This window comes from Festucalex cinctus, chromosome 20 (assembly GCF_051991245.1).
Source record: "Festucalex cinctus isolate MCC-2025b chromosome 20, RoL_Fcin_1.0, whole genome shotgun sequence".
Classification (NCBI taxonomy): Eukaryota; Metazoa; Chordata; class Actinopteri; order Syngnathiformes; family Syngnathidae; genus Festucalex; species Festucalex cinctus.
Genome location: NC_135430.1, coordinates 10,466,338 through 10,491,083, shown reverse-complemented (window position 1 = coordinate 10,491,083; position 24,746 = coordinate 10,466,338). Strand labels below are relative to the sequence as shown.

Genomic DNA, 24,746 nt, shown 5'->3' with positions numbered 1-24,746 from the left:
CAACTGTGGTTACATCACTAAAAGTAGAGTTGTGGCATTGGGTAGAATGTGGAGCGGAACATTGCAAGGAACAGCTGCAGGTTATGTTAATTTTCTGCGTTTGTATTGTTGTATTTATAGCACAACAAATTACTCAACCAGCAAACAAGCAGCAGTGGCTTACGTCACTGAGCACAGGATCCTGATTTATTCGAAAATGGTCCCCACTTCACCTGTTTAGAGTTAAAATTATTAAAAATAATAGTTTCTCAAGGAATTTCTCAAGCCCGAAAAAATCCCTCCAGAATTTTTTTTTAATTAAATCCCATCCGGCTGTTTGGACACCCAAACAGCCGATGGAACTTCCTGGTTTTCAGTCAATCTAAGCGAGGCCAAAAGCTGACGTTACCGCATTCCTCGCTAATGCTGGAGCAGGGTAAGGGTAAGGGCTTTGGACCGTAAACCTTTTCTATTTTACTGGTTCCCCTCTGAACAAATTTTTCATCTCCCTGGATTTGCGCGGAGAAAGGGGAAGGGGAGCGCGAGGTGAGGAGAAACTCAAACCAGCTGTTCTTTTAACAGAATTAAAATCTTGACCCCCGCCCCCCTCGCCCGTCTCCAAGCCCCGGCTCTAATGCAGCCATTCTCTCGCCAAAGTCTCCTTCCCCGGGATCCAAAGAGGAAAAGACTTTGACCCCGTGGCCCTTTTTACCCTCCCTCTCTGAGGCTCCCGCACACCGATAGAAGGTAGAGAGCCCAAAGTGACCTCACATGAAGGACTAGTAGTCCACGAGATGTAACTTTTAGCTACTGACTTAACTCGTTTCCAGAAACTCACCTGGTGAGCTTTAATAGTGGAGGAAACCAGCAATATACTCAACTGTCTCCATATTGGTGTAGGATTTTTTTTATTCAACTTTTATTTATAAACGCAAGGATATTGAAAACAGATTTTCATTTGCAGTAGGGCAGAAAATTCACCAAAAATAGCGCGGACTTTGCGAATGAAGAGGTTGATAGAACTGCTGCAATGGAGGTGGTGGTATGCATGGTGAGCAGGGAGTGAAGATAGTGTGGGGTCTTGCCAGATTGCTTTTGTAAAAGTCTAGAGTGGGTTTAAGAACATTGCCCCTTAAAACTGCCCACACTTTATCATTTTTGATCTATTATCGTCAAAGGTGCTTACATACCACAGCCTGCGTTAAAAGTTAACAAATCTTGATGTAGTCGTTTTAATTGCTTTAGCAGCAGAGGCATGTTTGCTTGTTTAGGAAAACCCACAAAGACTCCTCGGGTTAAGTACCTCATAAAGCCTCCATTTAGGGAAACACCCCCCTTTCACTGGAATTCCTCAATTGTCCAGTAATTAGCTGCTAATGAACCAGGCCCAATCATAAGACCACTCATCTGCTAAAGGTTTGGTGGATTCAATCTTTGAGATTAGATCCGACATAATCTGGAACATAGAAGTCTCAGTCTAAGAACGTATCGTGAAAGTTTTACGAAGGGAATGATTCGTAGTCTTACCGACTCAGGACGTTTATCAACCTGCTTCGACCCAACAAAAACCAAGTGGGGGCATCTGAAAACCAGTTACAGTTCCCTGCTGGGGCTCGCATAAACCTCTGCACCGGACTCCCTGGGAGGAAGCGAATGGAGGTGGTGGCCGTGAGTAATGTCGTACAGTAACCCTTACGCATACTCATTAGGAGCCACTTCTGAGGGCCTCGTAAACACCGCAGAGCCACAGATGGATGAATGGTGCAGGTTCAGGCCCGTTAAGTACAGCCGTATGGTCAAAATGGAGCGCGGCCAAAATGGCAGTGCTGGGAAATTTACGGCGAATTGTCAGAATACCGCACGAGAATAATGCCTCCCTGAATGCAAATGAAAGTAGCGCATAAGTCTTTGACCGTAAGAGACTGACAAGTCTCGACAATTGCGAGGGACTTTCTCAGAACATCTCTTTTCCATCCAGTTCCCCCCACCAGCCCTCCGCCCTTCCCTCTCACCAAGCAAACAGCGCTCTCTCTAAAAGCTACAATCACCGTTAACCTAGACCAGATGTTCCTACTGTACTCAGGAGGGACTATTTTCTGTTCGGTTCATAAGCACCCGAGTGAATATTAAAGTTGTAAGCGGCGATGGACGGACTGAAATTCTTCACAAGTGAGAACCACCCATCTGTCAAGCATAAATGTGGAGGTAATATAGCAAAATCTCTTCAGGCACACCTGGAAAATGGCAGCTTCACACTAAAATGGCCGCCTTCCTGTGTCTTTTCAGATGATATTGGTTCTTAAGACTTTTTTTGTGGGTCTGCTCATGAAAGTCTTGTCAATCAAATTCCATGGTACTAAATGAAACTTGCTTCGCGGGCTAAATTTTTAAAGCCAATAAATATTGGGTCTTGAGACTTTTTTTGTGGGTCTACTCATTAAAGACTTGTCTACCAAATCCCATGGCACTAAATGAAACTTGTTTCAGGAGCTGAATATTCAAAGGCAAAAAAGATTGGTTCTTGAGACTTTTTTTGTGGGTCTACTCATGAAAGTCTTGTCAACCAAATTCTATGGTACTAAATGAAACTTGCTTCGGGGGCTGGATTTTCAAAGCCAAAAAAATATTGGTTCTTGAGACTTTTTTTTTTTTTGTGGGGCTACTCATGAAAGTCTTGTCAACCAAATTCCATGGTACTAAATGAAACTTGCTTTGGTGGCTGAATTTTCAAAGCCCCCCCCAAAACGAAGAGTAATTGAGGACAGGATGCCATTTCTCCATCATTCAACCTCTCCTTCCGTCTGTGGCACGCTGTCTTTTCACTCGTCTGCTGAAAACTTTTCAGCAAGGGGAGGAAGCTATCAGAGCCGTCTTTGTTCCCCGGGCGTCTGTCATCAAGCAATCAAGCGATGACGGGCCGACTCTTCCTGTATAGTGGCGACTCGGCGGAGACCAAAGCGAAGGTTAATCACCAATGCGCCAAAAACATTGAGCCCATTTCCCCCACTCTGGTTTCCTGTCTGGCATTTTGGAATAGCCATTTTCGCTGCATAATGTCTTTTGTTCGTCACGTCGCGGACAACAGCCGTCATCGCGGGCTTCCTAATGCCATGTGAAAGAGGCTCATCCGCGGGTTCGCAGGCTCTCAACGCCGACACTCCACCGATAGAGGCTGTCATTCACTGCCCCCCCTGGCGTCTTCCTCCCCCTACAAGTTCCCACCGCAGGTATAGCGGGGGAGGGGATGTGATTATACCTGGGGGTCAAACACAGGATGTGGGCAACAAAGGGAGAGTTCTTCCAAGCTACTTCATTCCGAGCCGCGCTTCAACAATTGTGGAATTCAAACAACGGTGCCAAACAAAAGCACGGTGGATATGCTGGTTTGACAAATATTCGCACGAGTGAGGGGAAGCGTGGTTTGCAAAATGTCACATATTTTCATTCAAATCAGTTTTCACCACACTCCCTATAACATCAGCGTAAAAATTAGTTAGCTCGCGAATCAAAGCAAAAAATTGTCCTAATGACGTCTCATGTTCTCTGAAGGCACCGCTGCCATTTTCACTGCGCACTCAACCCCTGCTGGTGCCTCAATAAACAGCGGTGGGATGCTGGGATGTGGGCCGGGGGGGTTGTTTTGAAAGCCACCACAGATTCTGGGTTTCGACCGAGTGATACGAAATGTGAAAAACAGCTCTCCGATTGAAAACTGACTTTGTGAGCGTAGACACCTGCAGCACAGCTGGCTTTTCTGGAATTGATTTCCTACACAGGACAAAAAAAAAAAAAAAAAAAAAACTCTCACACACACAGGTGTCAAGGAAAGCAAAAAGAACATAAAGCTACCATTCAGGCGGAATGGCGGGATTTAACCCGACGACGGCGAGACATAAAACCAACAGACTGGGGCCCGAAGCGAAGACTCTGGAGGCCTGTAGCACAAGCTAAGCGTGCAATTCACAGCATCTCTCATTAACAAGCCCGAGTGCACGTTTCAACCCAGGGAGCTATTAAAAAAAAAAAAAAGCAGGCAGCTCTCCATGTCACGAGTTTGCTTCCACCGATCCGGCATGTGGAAGTGGCCCGAGTGTGAAGGGGGCATCGGGCCACTAATTGAAAATGTTCCCACCTTGAGAGACCTCCCCACCCAACCCTCTTTGTGAGTGCCTTACCCCCATGCCCCTTTACCCTTCAGAGTTGTTTTCTCACCCGGGAGGAGGGGGGGTGAGACGACCGGCCCCTGCACCCCATAGAGAAGAGAACACAAAGCGGGGAAAGCTTGAGATGGAGGCCCCCGGTTCCCACACACTGCACCAGCGTTTCGGAGCTAGAGTAAACTCACAAGTGTCAGTCTTGTGGGGTTTCATTACTGGCTGGAAGTTCAGAGCAGTCCGTCCAGAACTGTGCGTCAGGACACAAAATGCTTGATTTTTATGGTTTCTTGTCCTTGAGTTTAAGCACCAATATGTGATTTATTGCAGTCAATATAAATGGAAGTGGGCCTGGTAACATTTATTATTATTAAGAAACCAAAGGGAAAGTGAATATCAATATTGTATATAACTTATAATCATTTTAAAATATAAAAAAAAAATAATAAATCAAAATTAAAGAAATTTATATTTAAAAATATTTTCTCTACTTCTTTTAGATTATTTCTTAAAAAATAAATAGATGTATTATTTTATTGTACTTTTCACAATTTATTTAAAACAAATTTTACCAAATACTGAGTGCCATTTATGTATGTATGTATGTATTTATTTATTTGAAACAATATCATCTTTGTTTAAATCAAATGAATTTTAAATGAATAAATGTGTGTAAATGTGAATACGCTTGCATCCAGTACTAACACGAGTCTACTACCGCGGCCATATTTAACGTGCTGGCTCAAGCGAGTGAGTGTTAAGACTTTGATGGACCCCTCGCACTCGCACTAAACTCTGCACCTGTGTTCCTGCGCAGCCTTCTGGGGTGTCCCTTTATGGCTCCCGACTAAATTAGATGGACCATATGCATTTCTGCACATGCTTAAATACATAACTGCTGCTTCTGCTGCTGGAGGTATTTATAGCCGTGCTCCGTTTTAAGCTGCAGCTATCCGAGCCCGGGCGACTGTACAGTAAATCAGCGCAGAGGAAGCGCGAATGCTTCGGCATTGCACTTAACACTTGACACAGTACTGTTAGGGCTACATATCAATGCGTCTTTGGTAAAATGTTGCTACTACTTGGCCAACCATTGTTAGTAACAAACCGTTTCCTTTCTCTTCTAAATGTCTAACAGTTAGGGATGTAACGTTAAGGGCAATATCGTGATATTGTAAAACTCCCACAATATCGTCGTCATCATGTTCCCAATATTTAAAAGGAACACATCTGTTCAAAAAGTCGGGTTGATTTCCATTTGTGCAATTCTAGCACACTCTAGTGGCTAGTTTATTAGTGCAATTTAATTTTCATGAGGGATGTATTGGCCTTCTATGTTTAAAATCTATGCTAATTGTCAGATAAAGGGGAACCTAATTTGCTTGTGAAGCGATCAATGTGTGCTTGCATTAGCAAGTAAGTGCCTCAATATTGTTATTAGAGATTGTAGGTGGTTTATATAAATTGCTGTTATGTACAAAAGCACAATATTGTGCTGTATTTAGTATGAAATCTTCTTTTTTTTTTTTTTACAATATTTTGATCTTTTAAATATCACCAACCCCCCCACAATATTGTGCTAATTATTAGTGTTGTTCCGATACAGAGGTGCCGATACTGCATTAAAACAGTGGTATCGGTATCGGTGACTACTCACAAGTAACATGCCGATACCATTCATTTCAATGCTAATATAGGATTTTGGATGCAGCATCTTGCTGGTGCACGACATTCACTGGTATGTGACATGTTCACTGCATGCCGATCTAAGATATCCTATTGGCCCTTGAATGCTCTGAACCAATAGCAGGACAGCTTTATCATGTTGAGGAAAAAAACCTTAAGTATCGGTATGTATCGGTATCGGCAGATACTGAAAAGTTGGGTATCAATATCTGTATCGGGGGCCAAAAAAACGGTATCGGAACAACACTAATAATTATCGTATCGTGACCTTCATATCGTGATAATATCGTATTGTGATGTTTGGATATCGTTCCATCCCTACTAACAAGGCATGATGAAAAATGATGAAAAATAAGTGTTCATCTGCATTAGCGCTTTCTCTACTCAGGTTTTACTCTAGCAAAGCATTAGCCTACTGTATATTAGCATAACTGTTTGATAGCATATTAGCGCTTCAGTACCCAACTTCAGGGTAAGATGTATCCTCATCAATCCCACTCAGCTTGCTCTTTTGTTACAGATTATCATAGCAACTGAGCATTTTAGTACTTTATCAATTCTAATCAAAATAGCGCCTAACTCCAAGCATATTTTCAATACTCATTTGAAATGGCAAAAACCGGGGCATACTGTACTGTACTCAACTGTTTGCCTTAGCGCTTTCCATCTCTTGCTATGCTAACGTCTCACAAACCAGCATAGGCCGAATTGGGTGATTTCTCCTGAATCATGCTGATGAACTGGTCTTCGCTTTCTTCAAAATACTACCCGACGACGGGAAATCCACTCAAGACTGCTCTCTTGCTAGTTGCTACATGTTAGCATACCAACTGTCGACTGGTTTGCATGTCCACTGTGCTGGTTTGTGCTTATTAAACAGCTACAAAAGCGTGTTGATTGTCCATTTTAAGACCCTTAAATGCCGGATCTAAGATGTAAGCATCTGAAGAAAAAAGTAAGGCCTTGAAAAATAATTTAGCCACCTAGCTCGACAGACCAGCACATGGAAGTGAATCCAGGGAGCGCCAAGAGTTGTGGGAAGCAACATGTGGCGTAGGTGGACAGCGACACCAAACACACAGCGTGACACACAGACAGAAGGAGACGGCCGCAGAAACACTAAAGCCTGACAAATTGCGCCGCTACGGTCGGGGGTGGTGTACGACTGACAATGTCAAATTCATGGCGTCCCTCGAGGGCTCAGAAAGTAATGCGTCTCCGGTATGAGACTGATAACTTGAGAAGGAGGCTTCCACGCTATGAAGCAGTTGCTTCTTATGGATGCTCGGGTCACACTTTATAGCCCTCGGAAAACACTAAATCACCACACAGAAGACAAAAAAAAAAAGACAAAAAAAAGAAGAAGAACAAGAGACGCACCTCTAAGTCGTTAAAGAATAAATGCGTGTCGGCCAAGTTGAAGATCATTTCCTCCATCCGTAGTCCTAATGATACCGACGATGGTGGATCCTGAAAGTAAGCAAATAAAAAAAAAAAGAAATTAGGATTTTTTTTTTCTTTTTTGTGTGTGTTCTTTTTCTGCTTTTATTTGGGGTGAAAGTAGGCCGGTCGACTCAAATAATTTCCCAGCAGGCCGGTCTCATAAAAGAAGACATTAGGCCACTTGAAAGATTTGGCCTGGTGCGTTTACGACAGTGCAGAAAGGACCACAATAGTCTTTGGAACGGCACACCGATGGGAATAAACGCTGTTAAAAAAAAAAAAAAAAAAAAAAAAAGACTCGACTTGAGTCGGGGGTGGTCGATTTAGAACACGGGTTCACTTAAAAAAAAAACAAAAAAAAAAACACCCTGCTTTGCATAGAAAATGTCAATAGTTAATGACATTGATTCCTCCTTGATGATGAATAGCCCACAAAAATGTCTAAATACATTTTAAAAAGTCACATGATCAAGCTATTCTGCATCTCGAATTTGCAGATTTCTTCCGAAAGTCAAAGCGTAAGCCAGAGGTGTCCAAACTACGGCCCGGGGGCCATTTGCAGCCCGACGTCCATTTTTCAGTGGCCCGCGACATGCTCTAAAAATGGCATTTGACTGTTCAAATAAAATAAAACAAAAATGTTTGGAGATGGTCAAAGTAAGAAGGGAGGGTATCGAAAAACAGGCGCCATTAAAGGTTATTTTAGTTAACTAAAACTAATGAAAAAACTAAAACTAAAATTCAAAAAACAACATTGTTACCAAAATAAAATAAACGAAAATGCTTATAAAACGAAAACTAACTGAAACTACATTTTATGTTTACAAAACTAATTAAAACTAACTATAATTATAGCAAACATGTCCTTTGTTTTAGTCTTTGGTAATTGATTTAATGCACGAGCCTTTGGGGATGATTTTAAATGTGATTTTTAGTAGATTTATTTGGATATAAACCGGAATAATGACGTTTGAAATCTAGCAGCAGCCAATAGAAAAGCACCTTCAGATAACGTTGCTCCCATGGTGTTTTTTTTTTTTAAATTTAAATATTGCGCACAAGTAAGTAAAAAAAAGAAAAAGAAAAAAAAAACTAATACTAATACTGAAACTAACAAACTAAACTAAAACTAAGCATTTTTTAAAGAACTAAACTAATAAAAATAGAACCACCCTGAAAACTAATAAAAAAAACCTAACTAAAATGAAAAATTCCAAAACTATAACCCTACTGCCATATTACAAATAAATTGGCTTATATACTGTAGCATTTTTCTAAATATGCAAAAGCACAAATGAATTATTTGACTAAACACAATTTCTTTTCATAACATTATGTGGCCCTTGCGTCCTTCTGATTTTCTGTATGTGGCCCTGAAATGAAAAAAGTTTGGATACCCCTGGCGTAAGCTGTAAAGATGAGGATTTTTTTTTTCCCCCTGTCTGCAGCTGCATTGGGAGTGAAAACAGGCCTAGCAGAGACCACAAGCCGGGATTATCCAGTTAAACCACCTGAAAACTCACCTGAGCTCTCCACTGATTAGCTGTCGTAGCCCATAGCGCTTATGTTTTCACTGAAGATGACAGCGGAGCAAACGCACAAGTACAACCTCGCAATCCGTCGCCACTTCTGCAGGCTTTGCGCTTGAACCTTGCTGTTTGCATTCTTAGCCGTGTCAATTCTAATTAGGGTAACGAAGGTGTGGAAAGCCAATGGGCCCGTCGTGCATTTCAAACAAATCAAGCCTCACAGGAAGTCTTACTGAAAAGTCCCAAAAGATTATGAAATTAAACCAGCATTGGGAGATTTTCTTTTTTTTGTATTTTTAGGGGAAAAAAGAAAAATATTTGGAGGTAGCTGTTTAGGTTTTTAAATATTACCAGTGTCCCAAAGACGTATTTATACATTTTTTTTTTTAATGTTTTTTTTATTTTTTTATTTTTTTATGTGAGAGCATCTAGAAGGCTTTGACGCAGCATCTTAACTGAAAAGAACAGTTGAAGCAATGGTAGTTATTACAAAAACGACCAGCAGGTGGCAGCAGAGTATAAGAGATCAACCAGAGTCATGTTGCAACAAGCCGTTTTCCCCACATTTTTAAACAGATTTGTGAGTAATGATGAAACTTAGCTATACTCTAATGCTAATTGTTGCAAAATTGGAAACAGATAGAAATATACTTTTTGACTGATGAAAGAAGAGACTAATCTTTCTTTTGGTAGGTTCCATGTTTTTATAACAATGGAACACAATATTCTGTGGGCCTTAAGAAAAATGTGGAGGCAACATTTTTATTTATTTATTTTTTTTTAATTTTGTGGATTAAAAATATCATCTGGATATTTTTTAATTATTAGATTAAACGCAAACAATAAAAAATTTGAGTCTCAAAATTTGAATTTTTAATTGTCACTTTTTTCCACTTGAGATCTATAGTTGCAATTTTTCAGAGATTAAAAAATGTGGAGATACTATTTTTTTTGTGTGTAAAAAAAAAAATATCCCTAGAATTGTGTCCCTTGCACACAACTGTTCAGGCTCCAAAGGGGGTCAATTTCTGGGTCAACCTCATACCCCATTTATTTACATGTGCCAGCTACAAGGAAATATGCCGAAAAATTGCTTTTACAATCAACAACCTGTTTCACCAGCGATTCCGCAAAAATGACAGCACCACAGCCACAAGAGAAGACGCTGCATTTATGCGACTGCATCCATTTCCATCTTGTTTTATTTTGTCTCGGCATTTTCATCCAGCGGTTGTTTTGACTGAGCAAGCGTCTGTTTTTTGACGGCCCGAAATGACATATTGCTCCTCAAGTGTCAAGAGATCTTAGCGCCTCCGTGCCTTTGTTCTGGTATGAAGGGGGGTGGCTATTTGATGGGGGCATTGTTTTGTTTTGGGGGTGAAAGAGGGCTGCCCCGCGACCCTACACTGTTTATTTACTTTATTCTCAGCCTAGCATGCTGGGTAGAGAGCGAGCTGAGGCTTATGCCAAGAAGCAGCAGCGGTCTCAGACACACTTTCACAGGGTCTCTAGTGTACGCCTCCCAAGCAGGAAACACTCTTGCCTCCATAAGGGCCCCGTTTCATCTGAACTTCTATAGGATGTGACAGCAGTTCGAGTCCCACCCACTACTCCCCACTCTGGCTATTCAAACAATAATAAAAGAAAAGCCCCAAGCAGTGATGAACAGACTGTCGAACACAAATTTTCAATTTTCAAATTTTCAAATCAATTGGGGCTCAGTCGTGAGAATTTCCTAAGAAAAGTACCAAGCATGAAACTCGAACAAAAAGACTGCTTTGAACCAAAATGGCCGACGTGTGTCTTGTTATGATCGACAGATCGACCCAATTCAGTGTTGAACGAAGAAAATGGTGGCAGGGGGTCATTTCTCAAAATTTGCAGGTACTCGAACACCAGTATTTTTATGGCGATTCGTTGAAATAATCAGCAAACTTTGGCACGATGGTCCACCCACATTAAATGGTGTAGATCAGTGGTGTCCAAACTACAGCCCGGGGGCATTTTGCGGCCCGCAACATATGCTAAAAATGGCATTTGACTCAGTTCAAATAAAATAAACAAAACAAAAATGTTTGGGGATGGTCAAAGTAAGAAAGGAGGGTATCGAAAAACACATGCTTTTTAAAAAACGAAAACTAACTCAAACTACATTTTATGTTTACAAAACTAACTAAAACTAAATATAATTATAGCAAACATTCTTCGTTTTAGTCTTTGGCAATAAATTTAATGCATGAGCCTTTGGTGGTGATCTTAAATATGATTTTTAGTAGATTTATTTTGATATAAACCGGAATACCTGCGACTCTTGTGAGGAACAAGCGGTTCAGAAAATGGATGGATGGATGGATGGATGGATAAACTGGAATAATGACGTTTGAAAGTATGTCACACAGAAGTGACGTCATCTAGCAGCAGCCAATAGAAAAGCACCTTCAGATGATGTTGCGCGCAACTAATACACATTTTAAAAAAACAAAAAAAAACTAATACTAATACTGAAACTAACAAACTAAACTAAAACTAAGCATTTTTAAAGAACTAAACTAATACAAACTAACAGAACCACTCTGAAAACGAATAAAAACTCACTAAAACTATAATAACCTCAATGCCATATTACAAATAAATTGGCTTATATACTGTAGCATTTTTCTAAATATGCAAAAGCACAAATTAATTATTTGTACAATTTTAAGGACTAAACATAATTTATCTTCATAACATTATGTGGCCCTTGCGTCCTTCTGATTTTCTACATGTGGCCCTCAAATGAAAAAGTTTGGACACACCTGGTGTAGATCGATACCTTTTGTAATTTAGCGTTGCCGACTTGTCAAAAGTAACTGCTTCCAATTGTGGCTCATTTAGGGGAATTCCCAGCTATAGGCATCAAAATGGGCAACTTTTTGGTCAATTTTACATTTACACTGAAATATATGCGCTTGCAAAACATTTTCGGGCATTTTGAAGCCTCCAAAAAGTGGGTTTATTTGTGTGAAGGATAATAATAAAGAGGGCCTTTGCAGTGCAACCGCAGAGTGCGCTCACTCAAAGCCTATCTGCGAGGCACATCTATAAACTACTTCAGGAAGGAAAGTGCCCCCACAGACACACAACCACCAACCCACCCACCTTTGTCGCTCAAGTCATCCCCCGTCTGGGTGGCGTAAACAAAACGTTACAAAACACTTTTCTCCGTAATCACTATAAATAGGCGCGTATCCACACTTTCCCTCACGGCCGGTGACCACCCCCCTCTCCAACAACACCCCCTTCCCCTCTCATAAACACCGAGCTGTTCTTATCAGCTCTTTTAATTGGCATCAAGGCAGCTCACCCCCATAAAGCTTTGACGGCTAAAGCCAGCTGGAGCGCCATTGGGCTGGACCGAGCAGGAGCTTAAAGGAGGTGGAGATGTAAAAAGTGTGGGGTTATTAGTAAGAGTGAGGGGTGGTCGGGTGGTGGGGGGGCTGGCACTGACATCTCGAGGCAGGTGGTGCCTTGTGGCGTGCTTGTATTCTTAACTCCCTCGCCGGCTGATTGTTTACATTGAATCACGGAAGGATTCACAACGTCGCTGACTTTTCCCACCATCACAATTTTTCCCATCAGAAGCCATTTTGGATTTTCGGAGTTAGGAAATTGAATTACGGTAATGAAATATTGTGCAATCGTCATCATGTTCATGATTTTTTTTCCCCCCCATAGCTTTGCTGTCCAAAGACAAGTGGAGCATAACCTCTTTTTCAGCCCAAAAACATTATTGTCCCTCCAAATCTTGAGGATTCATTTCATGCAAAGAATCATATCCTCCTGACTACCAGCAATTCAAATTTGTCCTCTGCAGTGGACCTTTTTAAACCTGAATATCTCCCACCCAGCGCATACGATTCAATTAACTCCTTTTGTGCTTTATAGATGACATTCAGAGCTTTCCAATGATACCAAATGTGTAGGGGCGGGGCTTCCCTCAGTCCAAGCACTTTTTAGGGAAGAAGAATAGTAAGTGTATAACACTTTTTATTGAACACATTTAGGCTTTCAATGTTGTTAGCATGTGTTCTATAAGACTCTTAAGAACACATTAAAGTATTATTTGAATTATTTTAACTGTATTTGAGCCTAGTATTTAAGTTTTAAAAAAATGTCCTCTGTAGTCGACTCGATACGCGGTCAAGAAAATGGATGGACGGATTGGAAAAATTTTTTTTTATTTTTTTTTATTTCTTTTGCAGTAGCCCAGTTACTTCACAAAGATTGGGGTATATCAAAATAAATATTTTTTTTTCATGGTAGTCAGGAGGATGAGCACATTTTTAACAAATTGCCCAAAATTGAAAAACATAAAAATTAGTGATTTTGATATTTGCATGACATCAGTGAAGACAGCGTGCATTTGGTCCAAACTCGTGACATGACAGTGATGTGCCCTACAAATTTTTCTATTTTTATTTTATCCAAACAATTAAAAACATATTTTTTATATTTTCAAAAAAACATTTACAGAATCTCAATTTTTTTCCCTCATACCATAAAATAAAAAAACATTTATCTCCAAATTCTGTTTTTGCCATTAGTTAGTTTCAATTTTCAAATGTACTTTTCCTTGTGTTACCAAAACAATTAAAATCATGCTCCTACATCAGATTTATTTTTTTAATAATGAAAAACAACAAAGTCTTTTTTTTTCTAACAAATGAAATAACACTCTGTCATCACATGCATCCCTGCGATTGGTTGGCAACCAGTCCAGGGTGTCCCCCCGCCTACTGCCCAGAGCCAGTTGAGATAGGCGCCAGCAGCCCCCGCGACCCTTGTGAGGAATAAGCGGTCAAGAAAATGGATGGATGGATGGATCACATGCATTTCCAAATTGTTTTTTTCCACCTCAAAAATTTAAATCAGGCACGTGTCGTTGTTTTCCTTTCCATCCCAAAAACCATTATACTGGACCTCTGTGCCAATAATGTTATTCTAATTATCTGAATACAGGATGCTGTGTCTCCGCGTAAAATCCACAATGTTACAATTTTTCTCCGCGTGGAACAAGGCGCCTGCTTTCAGCGTAATGGGAAAGGCTCGAGTGCATGATTAACATTGGAAGCCGTAAAGAAAGGATGACCTCAAAAGCAAACCATGAGAATACGATTCTGCCTTATTCCCCCAGATCCAAAAAAAGTTTGTTTAGAACGTTTAAATTTAGAGAGGCAATTTAAATGGAATAATAAATAGCCCAGCATGGAAAAGTAAACGTTTCATCTTATGAGCATGCACAGGGAAAATAACTGCATGTTTGTTACGATGTACTGTATATACAGAATTGTATTCCAATTTACTTTGAGATTCTTTTCTGGATTTCGTTCCTGAACGATTTGAGATGTGCTTAATTAAAGCGACAGTGTGCTCATTTGGGCGAGAGAAAGGAACACTTAAGTGTGTCAGGTGACATCCTGTGTGCAACAGTTGCGAGCCGCCCCCCCCCGGGCTGCCACGCACCACTTCAACAGCTGCAGGCAAATACTTGCCAAGCCTCGTTGGAGCTATTAAAAAAAGAAGCAATTATCTGCACAGTGAGATCTCCTTACCACGTGCTGAACTGCTTACACCGTCTATTTGCCAATGCCGATCAGGAGTTTTTGTCGTGGTCTTTGGTCTTAGAACCGAATGAACGACGTGATGTTGAAATTTCCTTCCCTTCCTAGCCATTTGCTAACACCTTAACAGTCTTATTTCTGCATCAAAACGTCACTCACCCGTCCATATCTGTTGGCGTAGGAGCCCGTGAGCAAGGAATGGAAAACGATGATTGTTTCATCCAGATCCCAGATGAATACTCGCTGGAGGAGGAGGGACACAAAAACAGAGAGGAAAAGAGTCAAAATCGATGTTGCGCTCTGTCGTTGCTGCAAGGTGATCCTGCTGGTCAATAGGCCGGGAGCGTGTACTCGCGCACCGTAGGGACCGCGGTCCATTTGCTCGCGCCGGCCACCGCGACCGTTCCCCGCCACCCCTCCACCGCTTAGCCCTTTTACATTCGAGCAATCGATAGGGACAAACTAATCAACTTGAGATGTTAACGTGCGAGGATGCTTAAAATTCATACTAATGAAGCAGCGTCTTCCAAATTTGCCACACTACAGAATAGTGCTGTTAACAAACCTGACAAACTATAATGATTTAAAAACATTGCCAAATTTGCCAAAATGAGGCTTCAAAATGATGAAAAAATCATGCAATATAATAGAAGCTACTTTGACTAGCATCTTTATTGTGGCCACACAGCCTTAAATGTTTGCACTGTCAACGAGGAGCATTAGCCACCTGCTAGCACGCAAGCTAACATTCTTAAGCCTGGTAATAATAACTCACTAAATTGCGCCTGATGCACAACTGATGCAAATAAAGGTACTGACAACACTGTGCTAAAAAAAAAAGGATCCAGTGATACAAACTGCCCCTTTGACATTAATTTGTTTTTTTTCACCTTCTCGGAGATCAGAGAGGGGAGGGTGAGCAGTTACACCGAGTAGGAGAAGGAGGGAGCTAGACGAAAATGACACTGTAAACACGGATGCCTTTTTCTCTGTTGATTATTAATGTGCAACGTCCCTCCCAAAAAAGTGCTAACACAGTACTAGTTAGCCCCAAGAACAACATGCATAGCCCACAGTTCTGTTCTAAAAATAGCTCACCAATGATGCGACAATATGACTTACTTAGAAGAATTAAAACAGACAAAAAAAAATGTATTTTGTTTAAAACTAAATAGACTCTATTCAATGGGGAAAAAAAAATCTATTTACACAAATATTTAACAAATTATTATTTTAGAGGCGGAAAAATTCCCGATTATCATACCATCAGAATCTAATTTTACTTAAGTACACGTGTGGGAGAACATTTGTCACACCTGGTATAATCCACCTCAACTTAATCACCCCCATGATCGCTTAGTAATGAGAAGAGAACTTAATATAAGATATGTGTGAGTCATGATTCCACAACGCGTCAATTATTCATGCCTGGTTAAGGAAGCGTTTCTTATAATGAATTAATGGCCATCGTGCGTTAAAGGCAAAGTGTCAGCCCATACACTAAGTGGATTAAGGTCCCGCGAGGGCGTCTGTCGCCACGGTAGCGAGCTCACCCCTACCTCAAGGTCGGAGTCGGGCGGCGGCGACGGGTTGTTGTTCCTCCTGCCCCGGCCACGTGACTTTCCATCCGAGGCTCGGCGCAATCGATCCGAATCTGAATCTTTAATGGGGGTTGATGGACTGTGGATGGTACTGTACTCGGCTGGAAGGAAGACAGATGATAAAAAGAAATGAAGCTCGGCTCTTTGCAAGGACGTTTGTCTTAATGTAAGGCAGCAAATGACTCAGGATGGCGCTGTTTGGTTCCATTATTTAAGTCATTCTCGCTTGGTAAAAGTAGATGGTAACTGCTAGCTTCTATTATCATCAGTACATGACTACGTGGACAAAAAGGCACACCTGTAGGAAGTTAACTGGATACTAACTAACTAACTGGATTGCTAGCGACCCACATAGTCAACAGCAATATTTCTTATCACCTCTTTTTGTTTTTAATTTTAAATTCCAAAAAACAAAACAAACATTTAACATTTCGTATTATAATAACACTCCATTACGAGTGAGTCATGCTAAAGTCAGCTTGTTCACAGTGCCAATGCTAGCTTATTACTGCTAGCGATGCTATTCTGTGAAAGACTACTACTATACTAATAATCTCTTGGAGACAATTTTAAAGGGATACTTTACTTATTTAGCCATTTTTGGCAGTCAAACATTAATATTTTGCCTATAATAAATTTAATATTTTCATTATTTTTCATGTACTGTACAATTAGTACCTTTAAAAACACATTTTGCAACTTGCTGAAAATGACATCACAAGGGCTCAGGTAACCAATCACAGCTCAGCTTGTGAATGTCACATGACCAAACCTAGAAAACAGGTGAGCTGTGATTGGTTACCTGAGCCCTTGTGATGATTTTCAGTCGACAGCAAGTTGCAAAATGTGTTTTTAAAGGTACTAATTGTACATGAAAAATAATGAAAATATAAATTTTATTATAGGCAAAATATTAATGTTTGACTGCCAAAAATGGCTAATAAGTATGCCAAAAATGGCTAAATAACTAAGGTATCCCTTTAAAGGGGAAGTCAACCTGAAACATTTCTTGATAATAATATGTTATATGTGACCGTATTAGTCTAAACATGACATTCTGATTAATATTACATTTGTGGAATATAAGTTATGAAGTAAAATCCAGCCGTTATTATCCATCTCAGGGGGCGGCCATTTTGCCACTTGCTGCCGACCGAAGATGACATCACAGTTGCTCATGGCTCAGGCAACGACCACTCACAGCTCACCTGTTTTCTGAAGCTTAGCTGTAAGTGGTTGTTACCTGAAACCTGAGCAACTGTGATGTAATTTTCGCTCGACAGCAAGTGGCAAAATGGCCGCCTTCTGATATGGATACAAACGACTTGATTTAGCTGCTTAACTAACCACAATACCGTATTTAGACTATTGGGGTTGCATAGAACATATTGGAAAGATTTATTTATTTTTTGGGTGGGGGTGTTGACTTCCCCTTTAAAATTCTCGTCCAAGTTTCCACCTGCGGGGTTGTTGTCCGTAATGGCCTGGCTGGTGATGGCGGCCGGGGGTTCCTGTAGGGTGTAAGTGGTGGTGGTGGAGGGCGTGCTGGGGCTGGTGTTGTTGCTCGTCATGTAGGGCGACGTGTAAGGCGAGCTGTTGTAATACTGAGCGTACTGACTCTGGCCGAAGGCAGGATAGCCCGGGTACTCCTGTGAACAGATGCATAATTAAGAGGAAAACTGGCAACATTTTCATTTAATTTTTTTGGCGGTGGAGTAACGTGAGATATGTTATGCCCTTCGCCATTATTGCTACTTTATCGCACATATTCCAAAAAACATAAATGCAAACATATGTCAGCCTCTGTCCCACATCTGGACGAGCATCCCTCGCCACAAGACATATGTGAAAGGCGGTACAGCAGGTAATCCGCCTGACAAGGCGTGCGACATCCAGAGTGATTTATGCTCAAATGCGTCACGGGTGAAATGTAACATGGTGAAATTCCGGTGTTCCAATCGATCAGCAGCAGGAGCATCAAAAAAAAAATGCTGACAGTCGTACCTGCTGCGTGCTGTTGAAGCCCGTCGAGTTCGTCAGTGAGTTGTTTCCGCCGTATAATCCTGACGTTGTTGTGAAAGTTCCGCCTGGGAAGAGGAAAATGTCAGAATTTTGAGTTACAAAAAACAGACTTTGACTTTATTTCATACAGAATTATAATATTAGGCGTGTCAAAATTAGTGCATTAATGCTCCAGCATTCCCACAATTAATGCATCAATTAATTTATAACTGTTCAAAGTTCAACTAGCTTAAAAATTTGACGCCTTATTGGGTATATATCATCTGTTTCCACATTACTTACAGAATTTGCACGATTTAACGTTTAATATCAACTTTTCCCCATTCATTCTCAATGGGACAGACATTAGACTTTTTCTCAGCATCACTTTTACACGCTCACTTCCATAAATATAACTTATCATCATGACCAGGTGTCTGATACTGCTCGGTGGCACAGTTGGTAAAGTGCATTGTCCAGTAACCAGGAGGTCATAATTTATCTCTCAATTTACTTCATAAGCATTCCACATGCATTCAAATCTTAGCATTCAGCTTTCAGCATTCCCACGCAATTTCTCCAGAAATTGCATTTAGTCTAGTTTTGAGTTAAAGTTCCTTTAATGCCACTATGCAACGCAGCAGACACGTCCCCGTCAAAATTTACCAGTAATAAATTTAATAATAATGCATATATTTGTGGAGACTTGGGTCAAGTTGTATTTTACAATTTTAAAAATGTGCAGAATTTCACAAGTTGCTTCATGTTAAAGATAATATAGCTCTTAATATGAAAAGAAAAATGCACTGAGCTGTCGTCGACAAACGTCTTACAAATGCAATTATGCCATCTAGTGGCAGAAAATGACCTCAACACAAATCAATATCACACTCGTTTTTTGACAGTACAGGACAGATTTTTTAATTTTAACTCAATTTCATAACTTATGAATTTACTGCATCAATGAAGCAGTGCATCAAAGTGTAAAGGAGGAGGAAAACTTGGAAATTATTTTTTGTACATTTTATTGTACATTTGGAACATGTAAAAATTGTGATTAATCGTGCGTTAACTATTGAAGTCATTGATTAATTATGATTACAAATTTTAATTGCCTGACACCCCTAGATAATAGCATCTTTAAAGGTGTAGTTGAAATGTTCATTTCAATTAAATTCATAAGTCTCAAGAAAAATCCACTTTGGGGTTTCTACTAATATTAGTAATTTTTCCTCGTGCTGTGGGGGGTGGTGAGGGTTCAGGATGTTACAAGTTTGGCTCCCTTAACCCTTGAAAAGCCACCTTATCTTTCTCCTCTTCCTCCCTTTATCACTGCTTGAATCGGGCCTGATGAATGACAGTGGTGTTGGTGGGGGGGGCAATGAGGGGGGTTGTGCCTTTCCGAAGCAAATCCTGCCAGTAGCACAAGAGGTTGGTTGTGCGGGAGCTACTGAAGGGTAACGTCCGGGGTGAAAGACCCAAGGGAAGTTGGGTCGGGGCGGGGCGGGGGCATTTGACATCCCGCCGGAATGAATATGTATGTTTCTCTTTTCACTCACTCACTCAAAGGATGATCCCTCCTGGGTAATTAAGTCATTCAAAGGAAGGCTGATAGCATCTAATGGCTTAATAATATATACACAGCATGACTTATTAGAGGAACGGAGGGCGCCTCTAGGCTGGGGCCGTCGCTCCGCATTTCAGCTGTGTTCCATCTGCTGCAGGCCGGAGTAAGACGTCACGTAAAATGGACGCCGACGCGTGACTTGTGCGCATATTTAAAAAAAAAAAAAAGCTACAATCTTTCCGTTATTAGGATGGCGGAGTTCTAACAGACAAAAAGTATGGTTTTGATACTCAATGACATTCATTTCAGACGTATAATACAAACAGGCGGGGCCCCCTCTGAGAGCGGAAAGTCTCATACTCAGTCTCATCGTCAATAATAAAGTTTTCACACAAAGATAAACTTGATGTCCACGTTAGATAGAAGAGGATTTACGTGACAATTCAATGCTTGTATTGTTTGATATACAGTTAAGCCCAATATGATACAAAATTGGGCTTTTTTTTTTTTTAGCTACTCAATGGGTCTTTTAGCTTAAAAAAAAAAAAAAAAAAGTTGTTACACACTAAATTAAATTAAAACATGTTCACATGCTTTAAATCATTCGATTTATGTGAATTGTGATTTTTAAAAACACATTACTGCATCTAAATGCCTCCGAATATATTTTTTAAAAATCATTATTAACACGTTTTTTTTTCAATAAAATCAAAGCATAAAATTACATATGAAAACCTGAACTTATTGCATGTTTTTGCGTTACACATATTGCATGTGTCATCATGTCAATATTTTTTATATTACGTTTAGCCCTGATATAATTATAAATGATATACTAACCAAACAGGCAACATTTTAATACTTGTTTGAATATTTTTTTTCCAATATTTTGTTTAAAAAAAAAAATACAGTTTATAGTTTACAGTTTACATGTTGAATCAGATAATTTTTTTTGTATTTTTCTTTTTTAAATTTATTGATATTATGACATTTGAAAAGCTACCTCGAAAACCACACAAAATATGCCATTTCCAAATAAAAATTTAGCATATGAAAAAATGTATTATATATTATGTTCAGCCCTAATACAATTATATACTAACCTAAAAAGGCAACATTTTAATACTTGTTGGAATAATTTCAAATATATTTTTGTATGAAAAAAATACATTTATTTATGTATTTTTTAACTTTAGAGCACTCAAAATTGGCCAGCATGTTAATAGATTTTAGATTTTTTTAAAATACTTTTCCTTTTTAAAATGTATTCATATGACATGAAAACGTACTAAAAATGTAGTATTAGACAAAATTTATAATTTGGGAAAGGTGTCTTAAACCCCACAAAACCTCTCGAAACATGTAACTTCTCCTTTCCAATTTTTTTCTATCCTTTCATCATTTTTATTAAAAAAGAGGAAACCCCTTTTCCCACCTTTCATTGTCAATATGGGTAATCCTGTCATCAACACACAGTGACCAGTTGGATGTCGATAAATACACCGTCCTGTCCCTAATGGGGGTATAATTACACCTTTGTCCCCCCCCACCCTGCCCCGGCGACAAACAAGAGGGAGTTCCTTTCACGCTGTGAGCATCGGGGCCCTCCCACACCGTAACAAACGTGAAGCAGCTTTTTAGAAGATGAAGCAGACAAAAAGGAAGTATGTGGCGAAAAATGGACACAATGCGCTTCTCTGTTGAGAAACAAACGCCTCCGACTCGTCGCACGCAGATGATTTGTGAAGCTTCCCCCATCACCCGTGGAGCGTTTTCACCTTTTCATCCCCCGGCCTCTACCGGTTATTTTACATCTGTCTGCCTTGTTTGGTTTCTCAAGGGCCGTAAGGGGGGAATTTGAATTCCCCCCCCTTCTTCTTCTGGTTCCAAAGTTCAAAACAGAGTGAAAGTCTGACAGAACAATCAGAGGCGCAGGCAAAGAAGAGCACGACAACAAATTAGCCCGAAGCGCAGTTCACGCGGTCATAAAAAGTGCTGGCTGGCGGGGGTTCGGAGGCTTTCTTGGCGGAGGAGCCACATAAAAGCCGAGGGGACCCCGGCGGCCGTGGCGAGAATGGAGGCGTGCTGTTCAAGAGCGGCAGTGCTGGTTATGATCGGGCGGGCTTGCGGTTCCCCGGGGGGCATGTTTTCGCTCCCTCCCTCTGTCCTGCTCCAGTTAGTTCACTCAGTCACTCAAGTGCAGACATCAGGACTCCCCCGCTGGCCCCTCCCGCCCTCCTGCCTGCCTTCTGGCCCCACAATTGGAAGTCCATTTGCTTTGCTTGATCAGTCTCCTCGCCACGGGCTATGTCTATCATCAGCGCCCAATATTTGCAGCAGAAGTTTGGATGCCCCACTTGGGAATAAGCTATCAAGTCCAGATGGACTCGCCTCTCCTCTCCTCTTTTTTTTCCTTTTTTTTTTTTTCCTGGCTTGCCGGAATGCTGCAATCCCATTATTCACATAATTAGCATCTGCTCAATCCCTCTCTCGACCCGTGTTACTTCCAAATTGTCACACTGTACATGATTGGTTGCTTTCATGTTGTGTTCTTTCTTTATTGCATTATAAAATTATTTTTTTAGCTTTATTTTATTAAAAAAAAAAAAAAAAAATGTAGGCAGGCACTAAAATGTCTTTTTTTATTTTATTTTACTTTTAGGTGGAAAATTTGGTCCTGTAATTTTTAGAAATTAATTTTCTTAATAGAAAGAATATTATTAATTCCTGTCATGTGATTTATTTAAATACATAAAAAAAATACTAGTTCAATTAACCATTTTTGGTCAATTTCTATCCATTTAAATAAAAAAATAGCTCATCATTTTTTATAAGTACTTTTAAAAAAAATCTTAATTAAAAAAATACAACATGTTCCATATGTAATTATTTACTTAGTTAAATTTTCGGTTTTCATAATTTCTGTCATGTAAATTTTGTTGTTTGAATTGTAGTTTTACGTAGAAATTCCTGTCATTATTTAAAATTAAATTAGAATTTTTCATTAATTAATTTATTATTCATTCATTTTTTAGTTATTTGTTTTTTGAATAATATTTTTAAAGAGCAATTCTAATTATTTTTTAGTTCATTTTCTTGATTTTTAAAATGAAAAATAATTAATCCATTTTTTTTAAATACTAAACTAAAATTAATACACGTACCTGGTTTCTGTTTTAGTATTTAGCAATCTGTTTTTTGTTTTGTACATTCAGATGAAAAAATTTATAACTTTCAATTATCAAATATTTACACACATAGTACAATTATTTTGGTCATTTATTTTTGGATTATTATTCTTTTATCAAACATTATCAGCTATATAATGTTTGATGGTTATTTTTTCCAATGAATGAGCCCTATTGAGGTGATTGGATCTCAGATTTTATTTATTTTTTTAGTTAAGTATTTATAGGTCACAAAAACAGACATGTCTCAGGAAAAAAGCTGGTGTTAATGGACCGTTTATTCATTACGGTATTACTCCCGATTCTGTTCTTCAGTCTCGCCTCGAAGGCTTTCTGTGACAATCCACGGGACGCAAACGCCATCCACTGCCACGCGAGTCGGCGCACACCAACGCCTTTGTGCCCTTTACGATTCGGCGCAGCCACGCAAAGCTCCGTGGCATCGGACATGAAAGCGAGGCGCAGAAACATTAATCTAATCGTCTGCCGCCTTGACAGCTGGTCACAAGCTGGTGGAGGAATATGGTTGGGGGGGGCGGTGGAGGGATCACATGTACAACTTGTGAACATGTGGACTTTGGTTTGGTTGTTGGAAACCTGGGTAAGACCATTTGAATAACCTTGCTAGTTTCTGGTTTTGTCTGATTGTGTCCTGGAGAAGAGAGAATGGTATATCTAAAACTTAGCTACATAAGAATCCATCAGTCAATGACGTGGGGCACGGATCAATAGTCCAGTTTGCGCCGCTGGCCATAAATTGTGTCAATTAACACCTAAAAGCTACTCAAGGGATCCGCGTTGAGGTAAAAAGAACCAAGCGCATAATACTGAGAAGACAAATGGGCACATAATGCTGTCATCGTGACTTAAACCATCCCTCCACCCTTCTCAACCTTTTCCTTCTTTTTCAGGCTCTCTGGTTTTTGGTCCAGAGTCACGGGTGAAGAGAAAAAAAATAATAATAATCTACGTCGTGCCACATCTGTGGCTGAGCTGCTGGCGTTATTTACTGTTGGATATTCTGTAGGATTCTGCCACAAGGGAGCAAGAGAGAAAGCGAGAGGAATGCGGCGAGCTAAATGGCCGACGCAGGTGGAACTTTTGCGGCTCCGAGGGGAAAGCGTTAGAAGCCTTGTTCGTGCAACAGCTCATCTTTATTAGCTCCAAGGCTATAAATCGCTACGGTCCCAAACGCTTAAACAAATACAAATATGATCACAGGGAGAGAAAAACAAAGGCTGGGGAGTTGGGGTGCCTCCTAAGTGCCGGGCCATTTTTCTCCCCCATCTTGTGTTGATTTTTTTTTTAAGAGGGAGGAGGATTCATGACGACCGCCCGGATTGGTCGTGTTGTGAATCCGCTTGGTGTTTAAATCAAAGACAGGGAGGTTATTTTGCCCGCTTAGGAACGGCGTCAGGTCATCTCATTTGGATGACAGACGATCACGCTGTTGTTGGAAGAAGATGAAACAAAATTCAAAGTTCCCCCACTAAAAGTTGCTGTTTTACATTTTTGGAAGCCTCAAAATCTTGTCAGGCGACATGAATGTCTGTTGGTATGGAGGACCAAAACTGTCAAAATTAGAAATAAATAAATGACTCAATAAATAAATAAATAAATGACTTAAAGTGAAAATTAACATCAATCTAAAAAAATATATAATTCGAAAATTAGATCTAAAAAAATAAATATAAATGGAAATAAAGCCGTTTGATCTTGTCCACTGTCACCTCAACTTGCGACTTGAGTTGTTAGACAACAAGTGAGAACAAACAGTGGACAAGATCCGTTGCTGGAGCTCTCCATTGCAAGCCGGCAAGACTTTCTTGTTCACCAAGCTGCTCACTGGACCAATGACAGGCAGTTTGCAACGGTGAAGTCCAACCCAAGACACACTTAGGACCGCCCCTTTCATTTGAATAACATTTCGACTTGGCAATACGGTCCAAAACTGCCAAAATTCAAAATAATAAATAAATAAGTAAATAAATAAATAAA

At 40.1% G+C, this 24,746-nt stretch overlaps 1 protein-coding gene across 13 annotated transcripts in view; it reads right to left on the bottom strand.

The window, feature by feature from the left end:
* The window catches only part of eya1 (EYA transcriptional coactivator and phosphatase 1), a 53,010-nt gene that overhangs the window by 6,360 nt on the left and 21,904 nt on the right, over positions 1-24,746 (bottom strand). For all 13 annotated transcript variants that reach the window (XM_077509311.1, XM_077509309.1, XM_077509313.1 and 10 more), the window contains 5 exons: positions 17,997-18,079; positions 17,452-17,641; positions 15,951-16,093; positions 14,551-14,634; positions 7,200-7,289 (listed from right to left, as the gene is read on the bottom strand). In XM_077509311.1, the coding sequence (XP_077365437.1) occupies positions 7,200-7,289; positions 14,551-14,634; positions 15,951-16,093; positions 17,452-17,641; positions 17,997-18,079 (590 nt within the window). The remainder of the gene's footprint in view (positions 1-7,199; positions 7,290-14,550; positions 14,635-15,950; positions 16,094-17,451; positions 17,642-17,996; positions 18,080-24,746) is intronic.